Here is a 24,744-nt window from a genome sequence, read left to right on the forward strand (position 1 = left end):
TGTAAAGATACTGTACAGAGGGGTTACAGTTACATGAGTAAGGTAATGAGTACATTTCCTATTGAGCATTGTTACCCCCTCCTTTTTTTCCCCCTACCGCCCCTTCCCGCCCACCTCCCCAACTCCTCCCTCCCCACCCCCAATGTTGTAAAGTTCATTTTCAAAATAGTATCTTGTAAGCCAGGCCCAGTGGCTCACGCCTTTAATCCTAGCTACTCAGGAGGCTGAGTTCTGAGGATCTCGGTTCAAAGCCAGCCCAGGCAGGAAAGTCCATGAGACTCTGATCTCCAATAAAAACCACTAGAAAACCAGAAGTGACACTATGGCTCAAGCGGTAGAGCATTCACCTTGAGCTGAAGAGCGCAAGGACAGTGCCCAAACCCAGAGTTCAAGCCCCATGACCGATCAAAAAAAAAAAAAGTATCTTGTACATCTCATTGCTTCAATGGGTCAACCTGTATCCTTGTTTCAGCATTTTGTTATTTCCCTTCCCCTCCCCAGATTAGAAAAATATATATACAAGATGCAGGACATTAGTATATAAGTACATTAAAAACTATAGCTAGAAAAAAAGAAACCTCTTGTGTCCCTATCTTGGGGTTCATTTTGCTTAGTATTATCTTATATGGTCATATGTATATAGGTTTTGAGCCTTTCTGCTTGTCCTAGACATATACTAGTTATTGCAAATAAGGGAAACCATGGGACCTATGTTTCTTTGGGCCTGGCTTACTTAATATAATTTTTTCCAAGTCTTTCCATTTCCTAACAAATACTGGATTTTTTAGTTGTGATCAGGTGGCTCTGTGGCTTTGGCCATCTGCTGAAGGCGCACCTCCGGTGGGAACATGTGGCAGAGCAGATGGCTTACCTCATGAGTCAGGAAGCAGGGAAGGGGTCAAAGCAGCTCCTTCAGGGGTCCCACAATCCCACCTCATGGTACCCACCAGCTAGTCCTCTTTCTTCACATCTTCCACCATGTCCCAGTAGTGCCACCTGTGGGCTAGGTCTTTAACACATAGGCCTTTGGGGGCCATTCATCCCCAATTTTTAATTGAAACCTGAAGATACAGAGGTCAAGAGTTCTGCATAAAAACCTTTAAAACAAGTGTGTTGTGATGATATTTTGTTTGATGTAAGCACATTCTGGATCACCTAGACAGCTACCTGGATGGCCCAGTACCAGCATGAGCTTTCAGGGTCCGATTTGGTGGTTGGTTTGGAAATAACCCCAGCCCCCTGCAGGCTTCTATCGCCTTAGCATTTGCCCTGAAAACTGAGCAGAACCAAATCAAGAAAATCAGTGAGCAACTAAAAGAAATAATTTCAGAGTTGAGATCTTCTAGGACTGCTTGAGTTGGGTACAAGGCTAGGTTTTAAGGAACTTCCAGTACACAGAAGTTTTGCTTTTTATAAACATGAAAATACTTTCAAAGAACCACTAGTCTACGTGGAGTATGTTGACGGAGCTGCATAGATAATTTTTGTTTATTTTGCTTTGTGTCTAACCTCATCAACTTCTACATTTGGCCACATATCGACGTTAAAATGTACCATGAGCAAAGAGAGAATGTCTAATTGGGATTAACATTTTCTTTCACGCAGTTATGCCAATGCACTACTCTCCCTTAAACTAGAAGCCTCATCCCAAGGGCAAGATAATTTAAGCTGGAATGAAATTCAGAACTGTATTGATATGATTAATTCTGAAATTCAAGAAGAAAATGACCGTAAGTATGAGGACACTTTCCGTCTTGAGTATAATTGGAGAAATTGATGTGGGAACAACTTGATTCTTTTTTTTTTAAATTAATTTTATCGTTAAGATGCTATACAGAGAGGTTGCAGTTACATGAGTAAGGTCATGAGTACATTTCTTGTCGAGAATTGTTATTCCCGCCTTTGTTGTTCTCCCACTATACCTTACTTCCCCTACCTCCCTGACTCCCCCCATCCCAAAGTTGTAAACTTCATTTCCAATATAGGGTCTTGTGGGTATCATTGTTGCATTGGGTCATCCTGTGTCCTTGTTTCAGCGTTTTGTTATTCCCCTAGCCCTCCCCAAATTGGACAAATGTATGTACAAGATTCAGGGTACCAATCTCAAATACAGTGACGACAGGAAATATACCATAGGGGGAGGAACATACAAAGGAAATAAAACAATCACATAGTATGTTAAAAACAACAATAACAAAGAAGAACCGCTTGTGTCCATATCTTGGGGTTTGTTTCAATTAGCATCATATATATATTTTTTTTATTGTAAAGATGCTGTACAGAGGGGTTACAGTTACATGAGTAAGGTAATGGCTACATTTCCTGTGGACCATTGTTACCCCCTCCTTTGTTTTTCCCCACTACCCCTTCCTACCCCACCTCCCCAATTCCTCCCTCCCCTGCTCCCGATGTTGTAAAGTTGGTTTTCAACTTAGTGTCTTGTACATCTCATTGCTACAATGGGTCAACTTGTATTCTTATTTCTGCATTTTGTTATTTCCCTTCCCCTCCCCAAATTAGAAAAAACGTATATACAAGATATAGGGCATTGGAATCAAATACAGAGAAAACGGGTTATGCCATGGGAGAAAAACATGCAAAAGAAACCAAAAAATTTCCATAGTACATTATAAGTACATTAAAAATTACAGCTAGAAAGATGAAACCTTTGTGTCCCTATCTTGAGGTTCACTTCACTTAGTATCATCTATATGGTCATATGTACCTAGCTTTTGACCTTTTCTGCTCATCCTAGATATATACTAGTTATTGCCATAAGGGAAACCATGGGATCTATGTTTCTTTGGGCCTGGCTTACTTTCCAATCCTTTCCATTTCCTAACAAATGGGGCGGTATCATTCTTTCTGATGGAAGCATAGAATTCCACTGTGTGTGTGTGTGTGTGTGTGTGTGTGTGTGTGTGTGTGTGTGTGTGTGTGTACCACATTTTCTTGATCCATTCATCTACTGAAGGGCATCTGGGTTGGTTCCATATCTTAGCTATGGTGAATAATGCTGCAATAAACTATGCTTATTAGCTATGGTGATAATGCTGCTGGTAGCTTTAGTATGGCCTTGTTTGGGTAAATGCCCAAAAGTGGGATTGCTGGGTCATAGGAGAGCTCTATGTGGAGTCTTTTGAGGAACCTCCATACTGCTTTCCAAAGTGTTGAACAAGTTTACACTCCACCAGTAGGGTTCTCTTTTGGCCACGTCCCCTCCAGCATCTGTTGTTCTTAGAGTTCTTGATTTTAGCCATTCTAACTGGGGTGAGTTGGAATCACAATGTTGTTTTGATTTACATTTCTTTTATGGTTAGAGAGGTTGAGCATTTCTTTATGTGTCTATTGGCCATCCTTCTTTCCTCTTCAGAGAAGTTTCTCTTTAAGTCTTTAGCCCATTTATTAATTGGGCAGTTGTTTGAGGATTTGTTGTTGGCGGATTTAATTTTTTGAGTTCAAAGTATATTTTAGATACAAGGCCCTTGTCCACTGTATGGCTAGTGAAGATCTTCCTCCTCCCAATCCATGGGCTTTCTATTGATCTTGCTAGCTATGTCCTTTGCCATGCAGAAGCTCTACAGTTTCATGTAATCCCATTTGTCCAACCTTTCTTTGATTTGTTGTGTTTCTGGGTCTCTTAAGAAAATGTTGGCCTATGCCAACAACTTGATATCTAATTGTAAAGTTTTGTTCATGGAAGCGTGTAAGAACACACTCATATCCAGGCATGGTAATAATACCAGTTGTAATAACAGCTACTTGTAAGGCAGAGGTAGAGGATCAAGATTCAAGGCTGATCATGCAAAAGCATGAAACCCTTTTGGGAAAACTAAGGCAAAAGGGCTGATCTCAGTTTCCTGAATAGCTAGGATTACAGGCATGAGCCACCAGCATCCAGCAACAACATAGATTTCTTTAAGCACCTGGCTTCGGTGACCTTTAATTTTGTCCACCTATCCAAACATTTTCCTAAACCTGGACATACTTTCCAACCTTAGGGATGAATACAAAATTGAACTTTATGAGCATGAGTCATGACAATTTGCTTTGTTCCTAAAACTAGTAGCAACTAGCATGAGAATGGACCAAGGTCAAGAAGATATGCCCTGAAACATGCTTTTTGAATGTCCACTTACTTCCTCTTGCTTATAAAGATAGTGGAACTACACAACTTCAGCAGCTAATTATTGCTTTTTTTTTATAGCATAAGTGAAAAAATTCAGGCTTCAAGCTGTCTTTTCCATCATACAAAACAAACCAACACCATCTTTTGGGCTTCTAAGCTCTTTGACTTAATAACAAAATTTCTAACTTCTGCTACTTCTTTTTCTTTCTTCTTTCTTTTCCTTCCTCCTCTTTCCTTTCCTTTCACTTCCTTCTTTCCTTTTGTTCATTCCATTTCCTTCTCTTTCTGTCCCTGCCTCCCTCCCTCTGTTTTCTTTCCTTCCATCTTTTTGTTTGTTTAGGCTGGCCTCAACTTCACAATCCTCATTCTTCCATGCTGGGTTACATAGATAAATGGGACCTGATTCTCATCATATACCATGCCCAGTCAGCTTTGACTTTTCTATTCCTCTCAGCTTGATGATGGAGTAGTCAGAAGCTTGTTTTACAAGCCCAAGGTATTTTTATTGAATGCTTTGGTAAAGACTCAGATCTGATCTTCATCTGCTGAATCATGGTTGAGATAAAGCACCTGGCTTTATTAGTTGATTGTGTTTGCATATTGTCTTCTAGTTCTTTGCTAATTCCTATGATTACCTTGCCAGAAAAAAAGTTTTTTTCAAGTTAGGTTTTTGTTTTTAAATATCTCACTGGAACCTTTCCTGTAAAAGCTGGATTTCCTTGATATAGTGTGCGGTAGATGCACTTACTGGAACATGGACATCTGGACAGAATCATGATTGCATCCACAGTTGAACTTCCTCTTTGGGGACCACACAGCTTCCCATCCATGGGGTGTGTGAGATGCCTGTAATCAGATGCCCTACCCAGCCCAGGCTTGCTGGTGTTAACAGCTTAGGGGCTTGTGGTGCTTGCCAGGTATTAATCAAGACAAAAGCTCTACTTAGAGCAGATGTTCATTATCTAAGGATGGGTAGGGCACAGTTGGAGAGAATTACAGCCCTGTATGCTTTTGTAGAGTTTAGTTCCCTCCCCTCTGCCCTCCTGTCCTCTTTCTAGACTCAGAAAAAGCCTGAAGTGGCACTGATGCTCAACTGTTAAGAGTGCTAGCCTTTTGCAAAAGCAGCTCAGGAATAGTGTCCAGGCCCTGAGTTCAAGCCCCAGGATCTGCAGGAGAAAAAAGATAGAGAGAGAGTGAGAAGAGAGGAGAGGAGAGAGAGAGAGAGCACCAGTCTCATGGTTTTCCTGCCCTGGCTGGCTTCAAACTATGATCTGCAGATCTCAGCCTCCTGAATAGCTAGAATTACAGCTGTGAGCTACTGATGCCTGGCTTCTACTGATTTATGAGAAAGTTCCGTTTTCCTGATTGAGTCATAGAGGAATAATATTTTACCCATGTATCTAGGGACATTTTCTCATTTGAGATTTTGCTTTTTAAGTTTCAAAGGTATCCTCTTATTATCATTATCATCATCATCATCATCATCATCCCTGGGACTTGAATATTAGGATTGGCACTGTTCCTAAGCTTCTTTTGCTCAAGACTAGTGCCCTACCACCTTAGCTACAGTTCCACTTCCGGCTTCTTTTTGGTAGTTTATTGGAGATGAGTTCCACAAAGTTTCCTGCCTGTGCTGGCTTCAAACCACGATTTTCAGATCTCAGCCACCTCAATAACTAGGATTTCAGGTTTGAGCCACCAGTGCCCCACAGATATCCTTGCTTATATAGGTAACTTCATGTACTGTTTCTGATATATGAATTCTCAGAGAATGTCCCTTCTCACTGGACTGAAAGATAAGCTGAACCTGAAGCTCAGCAGCCTGTGTCTGTAGGGGATATCCCCTTTACTGGTATCAAAGTGATGCAGATATGCCCATGGGGCTTATGGGTAGGCCTTTCAGCTCCTATGAGGTCATTTACTATGACCTCAGCAGCTGGTGTTGTTGGAAACACACCAAAAAGTTCAGCTAGTGGTTTCAATCAAGTCAGCTGGAATGCACTCATTGCCAGGTGATCGGCTGTTAGGATGTGTGTACATTCTCTTTCTCAGATGTGGTGTTATGAAGGACATTTTTGGATGGGGTTTTTGAAGGTATTTAGAGCAGCCTACCCAAGAAGATGTCTAGGGACTGATGTGAAGTGTTCTATGCTCTCCAGTGTATAAATATTATAGGGTGAGATGCCAGGGTCTCATGTGTGGAGTGTACTTGAATATTTCCAAATTCTCTCAGTATTTGGAAATCATTTAATTAGAAAAGTACTTTTGCTTTGACTTCAGACATAAGTGAGTCAGAATCTGGAATAATTTCTAGTTTTAGATGGTCTCTTTCTCCTTTCTAGTAAGTATTTATGGGCTCATCTATGCAGAAAGTATTTAGCTAAACTTTTACCTTAATTTGAAGGTCAAGATAGAGATGTTTTTTGAAAGTTTTAGGAGTACTTACTCTGTTTCATGACATATCACATTTCTAAAGTGACTTGTGATCATTTTGATGGAAAATATGAATAAAATAAATAGGAACAGATGTGGGCTTAAGATAGTTTATCTCCTGAGCTTCTTGCCTGTCAGTGTTTAGTACCTTTACCAGATCTGGTTTATTTATACTACAGAAGGAAGTAAAAGCTCCTGTTACTATGTATAGGTATGAGTGTGTACATATAAGATAGATAGATGATAGATAGATAGATAGATAGATAGATAGATAGATAGATAGATAGATAGATAAAATATGCTTCCTGATTTTAATACAGGGTGATAGTTTATTTTTAAATAATGAGATAGTAATAAAAATTCCTTAGATAGCATAAAGTTCTCAGACTCAGTAGCTTGACTCTTTCTTTCCTGGATTTTAGAGCCTATATTCTAAGGTGACTTAGCATGTAAAAGACAGTAGAAATTAAACAAGAGGATATGTTTGTCCACCCTTTGATATTTCAGGAAGTAGCGTTCTAGGTAGCATTTTATTGATCAGATAAATAATATGTGAAAATCCATTATCCATGTTGGAACCTTAAATATGCATAACTATTCCTGTGGATGTTTCCATCTCCCAGCTGTATATGACTGTTTACATGTAAATTAATTAAAGCTAAGTAAAAAAAAAAAATTGAGTTCATTTCTTCCAAGGTACCAGCCACATGTTAAGTACTCAGTAGTTAACTTGTTGTTAATGGCTACCGTATCAGACAACTCTGAATGTTTCCACCATTCACAAAGTTCTGCAGGACAGCACTGAGCTTGTGGAATTCACTCTTCTCTTCACACTGTAAAGGGTTACTTGATTTTGAACTATGTTTTGGCATCCTTTGCAGAGTGCTGAAATAAAGTAATAGGAAGACTAGCTTGTATAGCTAAGCATCTCTATACTTATGTTTTCTTTTGTATTTCAGTCTATGTTATATTCATCCAGTTCTGGGTTTTGGGGCTCCCTCACCATTTATTTTGGCATTCATATCTAGTCATGATAGAAATAGCATTCCTCATTAACCTTTTAAAAGTGTTCACTGGCCTTTGGTGTCTTTTTTTCACCCAGCATATTTTCAAGATTCATTCACATTGTATCATATATATGTACATTTCATGTTCCTTTCTAGGTCAAAGAATAGACTATGGATATATACTTTGTATATCATAAGCATTGAAAGGAAATTAATTTCTATTTTTATTGTAAATAGCTATAAGCATTCATATACAAATTTTTCTACAGGCATGTGTTTCTAGTTGAGAATGTATCTGATAGTAAAATTGCTGACTCACATGGTAATTCTATCTTTAATATTTTAAGGACCTGCCAAACTTTTCAAGGTGACTGTACATTTTCCATTGCTACCAGCAGTAAATAAAGGGTCTTAATTCTTCACCTTCTTACCAACACTTTTTATTGCTTGTTTTTTAGTATAGCTCTCCTAGTGGGTACAAGATATCTTGCTGAGATAAGAACTTATATTTTCCTAATTACTAATGATGTTGAGCATTTTTCATGTGTTTATTAACCATATGTATATCTTTACTAGAGAAGTGTCTCTTTGACTCCTTTTCTTTTAATTATTGACTTTTTTTGTGCCAGTCCTGTAACTCGAACTCAGGTCCTGGGCACTGTCCCTGAGCTTTTGCTCAAGGCTAGTACTCCACCACTTGAGCTATAACTCCATTTCTGTTTTTTCTTTTGATAGTTAATTGGAGGTAAGAGACTCACAGACATTCCTGCCTAGTCTGGGTTTGAACCACATCCTTAGATCTCCACCTCCTGGGTAGCTAGGATTAGAGGTATGAGCCACCTGTTGACTTTTTTTTTTGATCAGTCATGAGGCTTGAACTCTGAACCTGAGTGCTGTCCTGAGCGCTTCAGCTCAAGGCGAGCGTTCTACCACTTGAGCCACCGCACCACTTCTGGTTTTCTGGTGGCTTATTGGAGATGCAAGTCTCATGGACTTTCTTGGCTAGGCTGGCTTTGAACTGTGATCCTCAGATCTCAACCTCCTGAGTAGCTAGGATTACAGACATGAGCTACCAGCACCCAGCTGGCTATGATATTTTTGTGTGTGGGGGGTGACTATTAAATTTGACTAGCCTCGAACTCCTGATACCTGCTTCTGCTTCCCAAGTGCTAGAATTTTTTAGCATGATTAGATGTAGAGATCCGGCCTCACAACTAGTTTGGCTCGGCACCATTTGTTATAAGGATTGTTGCTGGATTTTGTTTTATGTTCTCATTTTACTGTTGGCACTCTGCCCCCTCCCCAAATCAGTTGACTGTAAATGAAAGGATTACTTTTTAGACCCCAGATTATGTTCCACTGGCCTGTATGTTTATCCTGTGCTATACTATACAGTTATCTTCACTGTCATTTCGTAATAACTTTAAAGATGCAGAAAAATCCTCCAACTTTTGTCTTTTTATGACTTTACTCGTTATTCTTGTGCCTTTGCATTTTCATATGACTTTTTTTAAGGCTAGATTGTCTGTTTCTTTGTTTAAATAAGGCTGTCAGGAGTTTTAGAAGGATTGCGCTGAATATATAGGTAATATGAGGAATATTTCCACTTTCACAATATTAAATTTTCAGTTATATAGGAGGTACCTCACCGTTTGTTTTGATTGCCTGTAATTCTCTTGGCTTCCCAAGGTATTCCATGGTTTTCAGTATATATGTCTTATACTACAGTTGTTAGGTTACTCCTAAATATTCTTGTTGTAATTGAAATGTATTTCTAATTGGAACTTATTAGCATTTTTCCTTCACTTATAGATTGTACACTATGTGTCTTTAGAAAAACATTTGGTTTTGTACATTGATCTTATATCCCATAGCTTTACCAGTCATTGCAATAGATGTTATAACAGTGTATACTGCACTATGACTTAAAGGAATTTTTTTCCTTCATTTTCTAGGAATTGTGGCTCTAGGATACATCAATGAAGCTATAGATGAAGGGAATCCTTTTAAAACGTTAGAAACCTTGATGTTACCTACTGCTAAGATCAAAGATGTAGAACCAGACCATGCGCAACACTACCAGGATGTTTTGTACCAGGCAAAATCACAGAAACTCACGGTAGGTTTTAGTGTGTTTGTTTCCCTTAAGAGTATGGGCTGGGAAGGTATTGGCAGGGAAAAGTTTCAATCGTTTTTGTTAAATCTCACAAGCTCCTCAGTCCAACGAATCATAATGGAAACCGTCCAGCTATCTTTCTAGTGCCAACCCTTCAGGGCAAGCTGGCTGCAGAACTGATTTTTACTCAAAACTCAGTTGTAGGTAAGATCTTGTTTAGAGTCTCTTGGATATTTGCTGCGTATTTCTTGTGTGCATGGTGCAGTGTTCAACATCTGGTAGGAAGAAGGAAACATGGAGGCCACATGAGTATCCTCTGTGGTTATCTTCATGGTGTTTAAGAACTTACTGAGGAGGCAGTAGGCATTCTCATATAGAATGGTTGGAGAGCAGGGGAGAAGAGTGTGCAGCAAAGTTTTAGAGATAATTCGGACAAAGCTAGTGCCCATTGTGGTCTAGACTCTTAAGGGAAGTTTGGTGTGGAGGTAGAAACAGGTACCTGAAGCAGGGAAGAAAGGATAGATGGGGTGGATAAGATCAACATGCAAGCAGAGCTCAGTGGGTACCAATGTGATTGAGTCTAGGCCTAGGAAGAGATTTAAATGGCTAGAGTCCTCTTGAAATGATTGTCATGATGTGGAACTATTTGTACTAGTAAGGAATCTACTGCTGCTGGGCACTGATTGGTGTGATTGAGATTTGAACTCAGAGCTCCACAGGCTCTCAAGGCTGTCACTGTTACCATTTGAGCCACAGCTCCACTTCTGGCTCCACACAGCTAAACCTCCTCAGTGAAAGGGGCGGAGAGAGGGCGGAATTTGCTCCATGTGGTATCAGCTCATTCTCTGCATTTCCAGGTGCTCTACTTGGTAGAGCCTCAGCTAAGCCTGTGGGGTGGTGTAGTCTCATGTAGAACATCCTGAGCCTGGGCAGCTCAGGCAAATGCAGGCCCAAGGTACAGCCAAGAAATAGGACAGTGAAGACTCAGCCCCAAGTCTCATGCCCTCATGTGCAGGGGAGGAACATGGGCCTTGTCCTCATTGTTCCCACTACCCACATAGAAAAGAGAAGACATTTGCTTTGGAATCAGACAGCATGCATCTCCTGACTACCATCTCTGTGTGTTCCCTTCATGAAATTCTAAACGAGATTTTGTTACACAAAGACTGTTTCATACCTGAGTATTCATCTGCTTGGTGTGTAATTACTCTCACTCTCCACAGAAAGGGCTGTTTCTGAGTAGCCCACCCAGATAGCGAGCACTGAAATCCTGATTTTAACAGAATATAGTAAAGATGCCCTACTGGGGTTTTTTAGATTTTTGTTTTGTTTTGTTTTGTTTTTTGGAATGACATAAACAGGCTGTTAAACTGCTGGCAGGGACAAAGTTAACAAGAACAAATTATCATTTAACATCTGAATTCTGTATGTTTTAAAGCATTATGTTGGTGACCTGGCTCTTCCCATCGGTATCAGGAATGTACAAATGTCTTTTTCATTAAACCATGAAATAAGCCATCTGTAGACATGGACAATGACAGCTATTATATATTGTCAACTGAAACCAGTAAAAAATGGTTATGATTTGCCCATGTTTTGTTCAATCTTTTTGTTTAGCTGACTTCTCTGAAGTTCTTGGTGAGGAACCCTACTCTGAACTCCTGACATATTAGTAATAGTAATATTCTAGAACATACTAGCTCCTCTACCTTTTATTCCCCTCCCACACTCTTACCGCCTCCACCCCCCCCCCCAATGCTGGACCTACTTCAGGGTCCTTCTTTGGGCATCTCTGTGACTTCAGTTTCTGTAGTAGTAAACAGAGAAGCAATCCTGTAACATCCAATAACATCTTCGTTCTATCAGTGACTCCTTTTTCCACAGTATTTATAAAATCTCTGAGCATAGCATCATAGCCAAATTCTGAGAAATTTGGCTGGATTTTCTCAATTTTTAAAGATCCTTTTATACCTGCATTCTTAACTGTGGTCATTTCAAGAATTTAGTGCTCTCCTAATAACTTCTATACCAATTTTTAAAAATTCGTTAACAAAGATTCCTGTGTTTGAGGCTGGAATGCTCCAAAGCAGAGCACAATGACCTCTTCAGCCATTCTTGTAGCACCAAGGACAAGTGTAGCTGTCCTTTTGTTCATTTGGACAGTTCTTGGCCCATCAGTCTCCAGATAGCTACTTTCATCCAGTTTTTCCTTTTCATCTTCACTGGTTGTAAGATCTAACTGCTCAGTGATAAATTTGTTTTTCATTTGTGTGTTGTCACATTTTATCCTTCTAAAGCATGATATCACCTTAAATCATGAGGTTGAACATTTTCAAGATTTAGGCTGAATCCCTCTGCTCCAAACACGGCACCATCAGAAACCATACCCATATCTTCAAGCTGGTTCTTTCTTTTTTTTTGGTGGGGGGGCGGTCCGGTCATGAGGCCTGAACTCTGGGCCTGAGCACTGTCCCTCAGCTCTTTAGCTCAAGGCTAGCGCTCTACCACTTGAGCCACAGCGCCACTTCTGGCTTTTTTCTTTTTCTTTTTGCTTATGTGGTGCTGAGGAATTGAACCCAGGGCCTCATGCATGCAATGCAAGCGCTCTCTCCACTGAGCCACCTTCCCAGCCCAAAGCTGGTTATTTCTATTGTCACCAAAACCTAGAGTTTTGACTTCTACCTAAAGACCTAAACACCAACTTTAAATATATTCACAAATGAATATACCATCTGGTGCTGGTGGCTCATACCTGCAGTCCTCTCTACTCAGGAGGCTAAGATTTGAGGATTGTGGTTTGAAGCCAGCCTATGCAAGAAAATCCATGAGACTCTTATCTCCAGTAAAGTACTCAGTACAAAGCTGGAAGTGGCACTGAGGCTCAAGTGTTAAAATGCTAGCCTTGAGCAAAAGAAGCCCAGGGACATTGCCCAGGTCCAGAGTTCAAGCCCCAGGACTGGCTAAATAAATATGTGAGTGCGCGCGCACGCGCGCGCGCGCGCGCACACACACACACACACACACACACACACACACACTCAGCTCAGAACAGGGACTTTGGAATTGTCCCAATTTTGTTAGCCATTGTTTTTCCATTTAGTCCCATTTTAATAGTCACAGATTCTGAAATCGATCTACACCTTGAAGCGTGGCCAAGGGCTTACAGTGAGCTCTGGCAATTTCAATAGCAAGTGTAACAGATTGGATGCTAGAAAAATTCTTTTCACTCAGTAGAACATAGGTAACATGGAATTCACATTTTTGGCTATTTGATGCATTGCTAGAGTCTAGGGAAATATACCCTTGGGCTAACTTTATGGCTTCAGTAATGTCTAATTTATTGTTCAGTATTATCCCATCCTGCATGAGAGCAACAAGGGCTGTCTTCCAACCTTTTCATTGCGTCAGAAATGATGTTGCCAATTTCACTGTTGCTATTTGCAGAAATTGTAGGAACCTGAGCAGTTTCTTCAGGGATTGTGACAGGTTGAGGCTGCTGCTCAGGTTCAGCAATTACAGCATCAGCAGCTACTGTCACCTCTCCTGATTTCTCCTGGATTAGCACTTTTGCTAATCCTTTTAAAACAAAAGCTCTTTGCAAGACAGCGTGCCAGCACAGAAGCAGTGGTGCCATCCCCAGCCTCTTCATCAGTTTTGTTGACATCTTGTTTACCTAGCTCCAGTATTTTGTGTGTGTGTGTGTGTGTGTGTGTGTGTGTGTGTGTGTGTGTGTGTGTGTGTGTGCATGCATGTGCATGTATACTCATGCATGTGCACAAGTCTTGGGGCTTGAACTAAGGGCCTGGGTGCTTTCCCTGAGATTTTTTTGCTCAAGGCTAGTTCTACCACTTGAGCCAGAGCCACACTTCCAACTTTTTCTGGGTAGTTCATTGGAGATGAGACTCACAAACTTTCCTGCCTGGGCTGGCTTCAGACCTCTATCCTCAGATCTCAGCCTCCTGAGTAGCTAGAATTACAGGAATAAGCCACCAGCACTGGCTAACTCCAGTACTTTTATGTTTATCCTTTAAATCAGGGATGGGTAATAAATCCCAAAACGTCATTCGGTATATAATAGGCCAGACATGTAATGCCTCTCGCTGGCTGCCCTGCCCATGGCCCGTCTGCCTGTATTGATAATTATGGATGACCCATAATGATGTTATAAATACCCAAATCTCCAGAATAGGATTCTTCACCCCTGCTTTGCATCTTTTGTTACTTTGTGACTTTGCTAACTCTGTTTGATAGCCATAGTTCTTCCAGTAGGCCCCATTGTAACAGCTACAGCATCAGAAAAAGACCTGTACCTGGAAATACTGATGTTCTGGCATCTGCACCAAGTGAGAGGTTGAGCCATTGCTCTGGATACTGGTCTCATCTGGCAAAGGACCGTAGGCAATCAAAGCATTTCTACAGGATGTCCACACAGCAAGGCAGGCCAATGTGTTATATTAATGTTGTTATATTAATGACAGTTTTGAATATGTACATCTTAGTGTGTGCCTGACACCATATATTAGAATGTACCATAATGGACACCTGTGGCTGCCGCCCAATTTGGGGTCAGTAACGTCTCTGTCACAAGTTTCTTACTAGATATAAGGTCTTTGATTTCACATCACTGTTCTGCTCTCCTCACAGCTTATGGGGTTTGTCCTTGAGTGAGCCAAATTCCACAAAGCCAAGGCCTTTCATGAGCTCAGTATGGGTCTCCAGCAGAGCTTTTTAACCAAAGGAGCCCTCTGTGCACTCAGGGGGCTTTCATGCTGTGACAGCTCTGTGCTGGCCAGCCTTCCTATGCGAAATAGCAACTCTATTGATGTGAATGGAGCATTAAATATGGAGTGTAGGGATCTGTGAGATCAGGAATCAACCCACTTTTTTGTTGTTGTTGTTGGTTGTGGGACTTAAACTCTGGGCCTGGGTGCTATCCCTGAGCTCTTCAGCTCAAGGGATGCTCTGCCACTTGAGCCACAGCACCACTTCTGGTTTTCTATGGTTTAGTGGAGATAAGAGTTTCACAAACTGCCAGGTGCCGGTGACTCACACCTGTAATCCTCGCTACTCAGGAGGCTGAGATCTGAGGATCGAGGTTCAAACCAGCCCAGGCAGGAAAGTTCGTGAAACTCTTATCTCCAATAAAAATCACCAGAAAACCAGAAGTTCAAGTGGTAGAGTGCTAGCCTTGAGCTGAAGAGCTGAGGGACAGAGCTCAGGCCCAGAGTTCAAGCCCCACAACCGACAAAAAAACAAAAACAAAAAACAAGAGTTTCACAAACTTTCCTGCCTAGTCTGGCTTTGAACCGTGATCCTAAGATCTCAGCCTCCTGAGTAGCTAGGATTACAGGCGTGAGCCACCAGCACCAAGAAATCAACCCACTTTTGACCAATAAAACTAAGGCTGGAGTTGTATTGACCAATGTTAACAAATTTCAAATAATACAATTCTAGAGAATACTTCATGTTTAGTTTAATTGCTATTTTGAAATGCAATTCACTTTGTCCATCATCATCATCATCATCATAATCATCATCATCATCATCGTGGTGAGGGTGGTCCTTGTGCATTCCAACCAAACACCACTGTACCAATGAGCTCTATCTCCAGCTCTGAGCTATATCTCCAGCTCAGTGGAGGGGGGGGATGCACACGCATGCACTGGTCCTGGATCCAGTCTCTCTGAGCTTTTTTTTCAAGGATAACACTCTATTGCTCCAGCCACAGCTCCGCTTCTAGATCTTTTGGTGTCGTTTATTGGAGACAAAGAGTCTCCATGGACTTTGCTGCTGAGGCTGCCTCAAACCAAAAGTCTCAGATCTCAACCTCTTGAGTAGTTAGGATTACAGGAGTAAGCCACCAGCAACCAACTGAGATGTTATTTTGTTTTAACTTCCCAACTAACCTTATAGATACATTCTTAGTAACTTTTTTACATGTTTAACCATCTGTCATCTTAAGTCATTTGAAAGATACTACCTTCTCAATTGAGTGGGCACTTGATTAGTCCCTTCATTTTAAAACTTTTCTCAGCCTTTTCTCAATGTGTTTATCCTTGGAAAAATCTGATTCTGTTTATTTGGCTGAGTCTTTGTGTTTTGTTTTTAAGCTTTGCTCTGTCATTCCTGGAAATTTCTAGTGTATTTACATGATGGTAGTTCTGTGCCTTTCCTTCCTAAAGTCTCACCTTAGAAAATAACAGGAAAAACAATGGTGTTGTTAGTATTATCAATGCTAGACAAAGCTTATTCCACAGTATACAGCTCCTAAAAGTCATAGTGTGGTACATCTTCATAGAATTTATCAAAGACTGGGACCAAACCAGGCGCCAGTAGCTCACACCTGTAATCCTAGCTACTCAGGAGGCTGAAATCTGAGAATCACAATTCAAAGCCAGCCCAGGCAGGAAAGTCCATGGAGACTCTTGTCTCCAATTAAATACCAAAAACACTGGAAGTGGAGCTGTGGCTCAAGTGTCAAAGTGCTAGCCTTGAGCAAAACAGCTCAGCGATAGTGCGTAGACCCTGGGTTCAGCACTAGGACCAGCACAAGAAAAAAAAGATTGAGACCAAATAAAAACTACACATTTAAAAGTATTAAGTATTTTTATTGTTTTGATGGCTGATAGAAAGAATATGGTTAAATGCTTTATCTACAGTTTCTCTCTGCAATGTTTCATGCTTTAGGGTTTCCTCAACCCTATATGTATTTACTAATAGCACCCCACCCTTAGCCAGAAATTTTTTTCTCTTATTTCATCCTTCAGCTAAGAGAAATACAATTAACTGTAACTAGAAATTTATAAATGCCCTTTTCCTCAGTAGAAAGAATAAGAAAGCTAGTTGGAGACATGTGTGTTATGTATATATGGGGGGGGGTGGTAAATGTGTGTCCACGCATGCATGTGCCAGTCCTGGGGCTTGAATTCAGGGCCTGAGCACTCTCCCTGAGCTTTTTGTGCTCAAGGTGAGTGCTCTACCACTTGAGCCACGGCTCCAATTCCAGCTTTTGGGGAATAGTTTATCAGAGATGAGTCTCAAGGGCTTTCCTGGCTAGGCTGGCTTTGAACCTGGATTCTCAGATCTTATCCCCCTGAATAAGCTAGAATTACAGGAGTGAGCCACTAGCACCTAGGTGGGACTTTTTTTTTTTTTTTGAACTTCCTAATGACCTTATAGATATAGTCTTAGCTGAACTTCCTTACCATTTTGCATACTTAGCCAGAAATGCTGTCATACTATGTCACTCAGAAGATGTTTCCTTCTTTATATGAAGTGAATGGGCTTTCATGCTATTTAGATGCTTTGGGGTTTTATCCTTTCATTCAGCCATGTAACATGCAAAGCATGGAGCGGAGCATTCATAGAGCTTGAAAGCACATAGACCCAGCGTGGCCGCAAGAACTTCATTGTACAGTCGACCCTCATTAGCCTCAGGGAACTGGATCCAGGACTCCTGCCAATACTAAAATCCATGATGCTAATGTCCTTTGTATAAAATGGTATAGTACTAATATATCTTCTCTCCACATCCTTCCATAGACTTTAAATCACTTCTGGATTTCTTTTCTTTCTTTCTTCCTTTCTTTCTTTTTTTTTTTTTTGTCAGTCATAGAGCTTGAACTCTGGGTCTGGGCACTGTCCCTGAGCTCTTCAGCTCAAGGCTAGCACTTTTACCACTTGAGCCACAGTGCCACTTTCAGTTTTCTGGTGGTTAATTGGAGATAAGAGTCTCATGGACTGTCCTGCCCAGGCTGGGTTTGAACTGTGATCTTCAGATCTCAGCCTCCTGTGTAGCTAGGATTATAGGCACTTCTGGATTTCTTATAACAGCTGATACAGTATAAATGCTGGGTAAATAGTTGTGGTGTTTTTACTCTGTTGTTTAAAGAGCACTGTTGTTTGTGGAATAGTGGCAAGAAATAAATACATATTCAACACAGAAGTACTTTTGAAGTTGGCTGTTTCTGTACATGTGGAACTTGTAGAAAAAACTGAATACATCATACTTATTTGTTTATGGAATGAATATTTGTATGTAAATTTGTATGTAAAAAGTATAAGAAAGTGCTTTGGAAGTTCAGATGAGAAAAATGACACTTTCAGCATGACAATCAGGGAAGAACAATCCTTCAAGACTTCAGGCGATGAATAGGCAAAAACGTTTGAACCCACATTTGCAGGAGCAGAGATAAAAAGGCAGAGATAAAGAGGTTTGGCTGGGGCTTATTCACTGAGGCACACAAAGTCCCGTCAGAAAGTTAGCCCTGCTAACTTTCCAGAAGCAGTGGAGAGTCTGTAGATGATTTTGGTATATTAAAACTTTTGTCTCACCAGATGCCTATGGCTCACTGTAATTCTAGCTACTTAGGAGATGAGATCTGAAGATCGAGGTTTAAAGCCAGTCCAAAGCCACTCCAAAAAACAACAGCAAGTGGAGATGTGGTTCAAGTGGTAGAGTACCCAAGCCCTGAGTTCAAAACGACAATACGGGCACAACACACACACACACACACACACACACACACACACACACACACACACACACACACACACACACACACACACACACACACACACACACACACACACACACACACACACACACACACACACACACACACACACACACACACACACACACACACACACACACACACACCCCTAGGGTCTAAGGGTCTAAGGAGGGTTAGCCTGGCATGATCTATGAAATAGAAGAAAAGCTAGCAATAAGGGGAATGGTTAAAAGACAGAAGTACATGTACTCATGTCACTTCTGTAATTGCAAAGACTGAAACTGGAAAACAGAAGAATTGGGATGGATGCTAAATTCCAAGGGTGGCAATACTTCTCATAGGAGGAAAGGGGAAACTTTAAAGAGCTTGAAGTGTCAGAAAGTTAATGGAATTGTGTCATTGTCAGAAAACACTGGTTACTTTCCTCCTGCACTGACATTCTTAAAATACTGACAAGGTACTATTTAAAACACAATTACTACGCCCAGCATTGGTTGCTTATGCCTGTAATTCTAGCTATGCATGAGGCAAAGATCTAAGTATCACAGTTTAAAGCCAACCAGGTCAGGAAAGTCCCTGAGATTCTTGACTCCAGTTAAAAACAAAAATCAGAAGTAAAGCTGTGCCTCAAGTGATAGACCACCAGCTTTGAGCAAAAAAGCTAAGGGGCAGCACATACACTCATACACAAAGCACATACACTCATACACAAAAACAATTGCTAGTGCTCTTGTAATGTTTGATATTTGAAATACTGTGTCTTAAGAGCTCAAAACATAGAGCAAAAGAATAGAGGTGCTTGCGCTCAGCATACATTGTCCCAAGTATGTCTTTGTAGGTAGCTTTCCCTCTTCTCTATGATCCTCTCACCATGGTCAGCTTTTTTTGTTGTTGTTTTGGTTTTTTGTTGTTTTTTTTTTGTCGGTCATGGGGCTTGAACTCTGGGCCTGGGTACTGTCCCTTAGCTCTTCAGTTCAAGGCGAGCGCTCTACCAGTTGAGCCACAGCATCATTTCCAGTTTTCTACTGGTTTATTGGAGATGAGTCTCACAGACTTTTCTTCCCAGGCTGTCTTTGAACTGTGATCCTCAGATCTCAGTCTCCTGAGTATCTAGAATTTCAAGCATGAGCCACCAGCACTCGGTTAATTTAACATTTTTAACATAAGAAAGTAAAGGAATGGGTCTAAGCAACTATTCAGGCTACCCAGGCACAAAGCTATGAGATAAGAAAAGTATAAGCCATCCGTGTTGTGACTGTAGTAGTTAACATGATAAGCAATCAATATAATATTACTCGGCATAAAGCAAACCATAAAAATCACCATGATGAAAACAACCGCCTTGGAATACCTCAGCCATCTTTGATCGTGTATGTTAAGTCTGCGGATAATGTTTGTGTAGCAGTATGTAACAACCATGAATGGAATTAAGAATCCAAAGACAGCTAAGGAGATGAAGTAGCACAACTGGAAGAGGGAGGAAGACTCGCATAGGCTGTATCCATCATGGCAGGTGGTGATGTCCAGCTGCAGAAGGTAATATTCCTGTTTCAGGATGCAAAATGGCAGCATGTATAAGAAAACCATCACCCACACCACGCCACATGTTAGCCAAGTGTATTTGCGCTTGGGCAGCCTCCGGTATGTGAAAGGATGAACAATGGCCAGGTAGCGGCTGATGCTCATGCAGGTAAGGAGCAGAATGGAGCAGTACAGGTTTCCATAGAAGAGCACAGTGGTAGCCCGGCACAAGACCTCTCCAAATATCCAGTTATTTCCGTTGAGGTGATAAGTGATCTTAAATGGCAGTGTGACACAGAAGAGAATATCTGCAATGGCCAGGTTGGTATGGAAGATGGTCAGACAGATGGGTTTGTTTCTGAAAAGGAGTTTCCACAGGGTCATACTGTTGGCTGGAATACCAACCACAAATACCAGGATGTAGATAGCAGGTATCAGCTTGGTCCTTAAGGAACTTTTCAGGTACCCCACGGTGACATTATTCATATGAAGATGTGAAACATTTCCTTCAGGGCACCTCACATTTATAGTGGCTCCTGTCCAGCCTTTTATGGCAGAAAGTGAGAAGTCTTCAGAAGCATTTGGGGGGGTTCCATACAAGGTCCTAACAGTTAAGTTTGGTTTTCCTGACTTGTCTGCAATGTTTCCCATGCCTGTAAGTGAAAGGAAATTACAGCACTTTTTTATTTTGCCAAGCCTTATTTTATAGTTTGGGTAAAAACTAAGTGAAGTGTTTTACTTTGGGCAGTACTGGGATTTAAACTCAGGTGCGTGCTCACTGTTATTAGTTAAGTCCTCTGTGAGTTGAGCCATAACCTTAGCTTTAAATGCTTTATGTTCCATAATTTATGTAATTGTAAGATTTAGAACCATTTTATTTTAAAAGATCATTATATATTTTATTATATCACATATTTATTTTCATTATTACACCTATATATATATATATATATATATACACACATATACACATACCTGATATTGCCTATAATCAAGCAATCCATAGGCATGTTTGTAGTGTGTGCCATAAACCTCAGCACATACACACAACTCCTTGTGTGAAAGGAGTTAATAGTACTAGTGGAAGCAAAATTAGCTCAAAACATTATAGGCAAATGTTATATTGACTATAAGCTACATAGTCATTTGGATTCGAGAAACATGTCAAGAAAATGATGAACAAGGCTTATAAAGAGATGGAGTCTAATAGATGAATTAGATTTTGCTGGTGATGAATGGGCATGGGGTCTGGGAATACCCAATAACTATTAGGAAATGTTCATTTTGTACGTATATGTAGTTGACACTTTATTGCAATAAAAGTTAAAAAATGTAGAATTTTAAATAAGTTTCATCACTTTTTGGGAAACCTTTGACTATTGTAGAAGACACACAAAAATTTATTGTAATATACTAATAAAATACATCTAAAAGACGAATTTTGAAAAAATAAATTATACTCAAATTCTTGAAGGGCCCTGAAACTATCCTAAGAAATCACAGCCTATTCATGAGGTTGCATACACAGCTCTGATGGTAGTACTGACCAATGTGGTAAAAAGAATAAAGCCACAAAGATTCCACATGCTGGTTCTGGGAACCTGTGAATGTGTGACCTCCTATGGCGAAAGGGAATTTTACATATAGGAGTAGTTAGAGTATCCTGGACTGACCAAGTGGGTCAAATATAATCCTAAGAGTCCTTGTAGGAGGGAGGCAAGAGGGTGAAAATCAGACAGATTTGGAGAGGCCGAGCGGCTGGCTTTGAAGATAGAAGGAGGGGCAATGGACCAAGAAATGCAGGCAGTTTTTAAGAGTCTGAAAAAGGCAAAAAGTCAGATTCTTGTCCAAATCCTCTTGAATGAATACAGCCCTGCCAACACCTTTATTTTAATACTTCTGACCTCCAGAAATACCAGATAATAAATCTGTGCTTTTTTAAACACTCAATTATGAACATTTGTTACAGTGTCAGTAGGATACTAATAATATACCAATGACTAACTTGTGTTCAAGATTACTTCAGTGGTAAAGTACAGCGAACAGAGTGTTAAAACTTAGGGAGAGGGGCTGGGAAGGTAGCTCAGTGGTAGAGCGCTTGCCTTGCATGCCTGAGGCCCTGGGTTTGATTCCTCAACACCACATAAGCAAAATGAAAAAAGCTGGAAGTGGCGCTGTGGCTCAAGTGGTAGAGTGCTAGCCTTGAGCTGAAGAGCTGAGGGACAGCGCCCAGGCCCAGAGTTCACGACCGGATCCCCCCCCCAAAAAAAAAAAACTTAAGGAGAAAGGAGTCTGATTTGGATGCTGTTGTAATTATTCATACTCTAAGGATACTCTAAGTTACTGAACTAGGCAAAGGTTAGGAAATGGTGAAGGTGAGTCTAGGAAGACAAGCAGGGTACAAAGGGACTTATAGGTACATTCACGTGTGTGTGTGTGTGTGTGTGTGTGTGTGTGTGTGTGTGTGTGTGTGTGTGTGTGTATGTATCCTGAATGCTTATGAGCTTGTGCCAGTATTGGGGCTTGAACTCAAGGCCTTACACTGCCCCTTAGCTTTTAAACACCAGGCTGGCACTCTATCACTTGAGCCATACCTCCACTTCCAGCTTTAGGTGGTTAATTAGAATTAAGGGTGTCATGGATTTTCCTGCCTTTGCTGGCTTCAAAGCTTAATCCTCAGATCTCAGCCACCTGCATAGCTAAGATTACTGGCATGAGCCACTGGTGCCTGGCATAAGATTCTTTCAATCTCTTGAAAAAGTCCTGTCTTTCCAAAGTTAAAGGAAATTCCTACAAATGCAAACACTTCTCACAAAGAATATTGCTTTCTGACTTAACTGTATATTTAAAATCTTGATTCTAGCACCAAAATTTAGATATTAATAGAGGACAGTACATCTTTAACAAGATAAAGTGAACAAAGTAGATGTGCATCTCCAGGATTCTGGCCTGTAACCAAGAACACACTCTGCCCTTAGAGAATATTAAGAGAATATTAAGAGAATTAGGTTCAGTTGACTCTTACAACATAATCATTGTATCCCAAAAGAAAAGAACTTACCACTTTGACAAATAGTAGACAGCAGGAACAGTAGTCTAGAAGCTGCCACAATGAGGGCTTTCATTTTGATGTCCTGAAACGTACTTCTCCAAGGTATAAAGTCACAGGACACAGTTTCCCCTCAGCTTCATGTGGTAGCAGCAAGTAGAGACTTGTCTTGGCTGAAATAGGTTCTCTTTGGTTGAAGCAGGTTCTCTTGGCTGTGCTTTGTGGGCAGGAACCTGCCCTAGTTCCTCTGTAGGGAAATAAAGTGACGTTAGAAATTTCCATATGCATGATTCAGGCCAAGCCTCTGAGCACATTACGTTATCTCTGGAGAAAATCATCTAACTTCCCTACCATCTTCACAAGCCAAAGGTGCTGAAGAGATGCTGTAGCTCTCCCTGATTTAGTGACTTGCATTTTAAACACCACCACTAGCCAGGAAGTAGTGGCTCCTACCTGTAATCTTAGCTACTCCAAAGGATTGCGATTCAAAGCCAGCCTGGACAGAGAAGTCCATGAAGCTCTTATCTCCAATTAACTATTTCACAAAGCCAGAAGTGGAGGTGTAGGTCCAGTGGTAGTCAGCCTTGATCAAAAAAGTCAAGAAAGAATTCAAGGCCCTCAGTTTTAAGCCCCAGTACCAGTGCACGCGTGCACGCGCGCGTGCGCGCACACACACACACACACACACACACACACACACACACACGAAAAAAGGCAGTGCTATACATAGATTTTATGCAGCAGTTAGCTATGAATCTGCTCGTATATCATTTTGCCCATTTCAAAAACAGTGCCAGAGTATAATTCCTACTTAATACTTGAGCAGTCAGAACTTAGTCTTTCCTTTATTCTCCTAGCTATTTAATTTTAATTCTTTTTTATCAGATTTTAATTAAACTCATTACTAAGTTTAAATGTATTATGGCAAGCAAATACTAAGAAGTTAAAATTGTTTAGGCGCTTGATGGCTGTGGAAATCTCTGCCAGTTTCATATAAATATGCCTAGCTGAACTTGATATGATGGTAACAGTATTAGAAGAGGAGCTGTTTGCCATAGCCCACTGTGTTCTGAGCAATTCAGTAACACCAAACAACACTATATGACTATGCCAAAATCATTATACAACACTCAAGTGCAGAGAACTCCCTGTATTCCATAATCTCTGTAAGCAGGTCTACATGAGATTGCTTTATTGTTTTAGTAGTATAAAGAAATTTTAATTCAAAACTTATGATTAGTCATCTTGCTCAGTGTCATTCCTTCCATTATTCTCCCCATCTCTCCCAACAATTGTGGTAGGAGATACATAACAAAATTTACCATCTTACCGATTTTAAGGGTACAATTCAGTAATGTTAAGTATATTAGTGAGTAGAATATCATTTGGTATACAGAAAAAAGAACATAATATATGGCTAAACCCCAAGGTTGGCAACCCAATAGCTTGCTGAAAATAAAATATATCAAGAATCAGAAAAAATTAAGTTTCACATGAAACGTAAAAGACTGAGGGTTAAATTAGGAAGAAATAGATGTGTAAACTTTCCATATCTCGGTTTCGGATTTAACACCCAACACTTGCCCCTACACATAGCTGAATACAGTAGTATTTTTTAATGGAATAGCATATCCTTCCTGAAAATATTTTAATTCCTTTTTTATTAATAAGTTTTTTTATTGTGAAAATACCATACAGAGGGGTTACAATTACATGAGCAAGGTAATGAGTACATTTCTTACCAAGCATTGTTGCCTCCTCCTGTGTTTTTTCCTTACCATCCCTGCCCTCCCATCTCCACAACTACACCCCCCCCCCCAAAGCATTTACTTGCAACTTTGGAAAAGCATTTACAAAATATTTGTAGTTGCTACCTGGCAGTTCCAGTTAATATCTGTGAGCAATTCATTTATAGTAGGATCATCAGAACCAACCCAAAGATAAAATAGCAAAGATAATTTCATAAATTTTCA

General features: G+C 40.5%; 2 protein-coding genes across 2 annotated transcripts in view; one reads left to right on the plus strand and one right to left on the minus strand.

The window, feature by feature from the left end:
• The window catches only part of Iqgap2 (IQ motif containing GTPase activating protein 2), a 256,337-nt gene that overhangs the window by 146,819 nt on the left and 84,774 nt on the right, over positions 1-24,744 (plus strand). Inside the window, exons 12-13 of the mRNA XM_042690727.1 lie at positions 1,606-1,730; positions 9,525-9,688. Of these exons, the coding sequence (XP_042546661.1) occupies positions 1,606-1,730; positions 9,525-9,688 (289 nt within the window). The remainder of the gene's footprint in view (positions 1-1,605; positions 1,731-9,524; positions 9,689-24,744) is intronic.
• On the minus strand, positions 1,157-22,884 carry F2rl2 (coagulation factor II thrombin receptor like 2). Its single transcript, XM_042690728.1, has 3 exons — positions 22,784-22,884; positions 19,341-20,375; positions 1,157-1,167 (listed from the first exon to the last, which is right to left on the minus strand). Exons 1-2 carry the CDS (start codon positions 22,845-22,847, stop codon positions 19,345-19,347), a joined length of 1,095 nt encoding a protein of 364 aa, XP_042546662.1. The 5' UTR covers positions 22,848-22,884; the 3' UTR covers positions 1,157-1,167; positions 19,341-19,344.

Source organism: Dipodomys spectabilis, unplaced genomic scaffold, assembly GCF_019054845.1.
Source record: "Dipodomys spectabilis isolate Male_0828 unplaced genomic scaffold, ASM1905484v1 ptg000140l, whole genome shotgun sequence".
NCBI lineage: Eukaryota > Metazoa > Chordata > Mammalia > Rodentia > Heteromyidae > Dipodomys > Dipodomys spectabilis.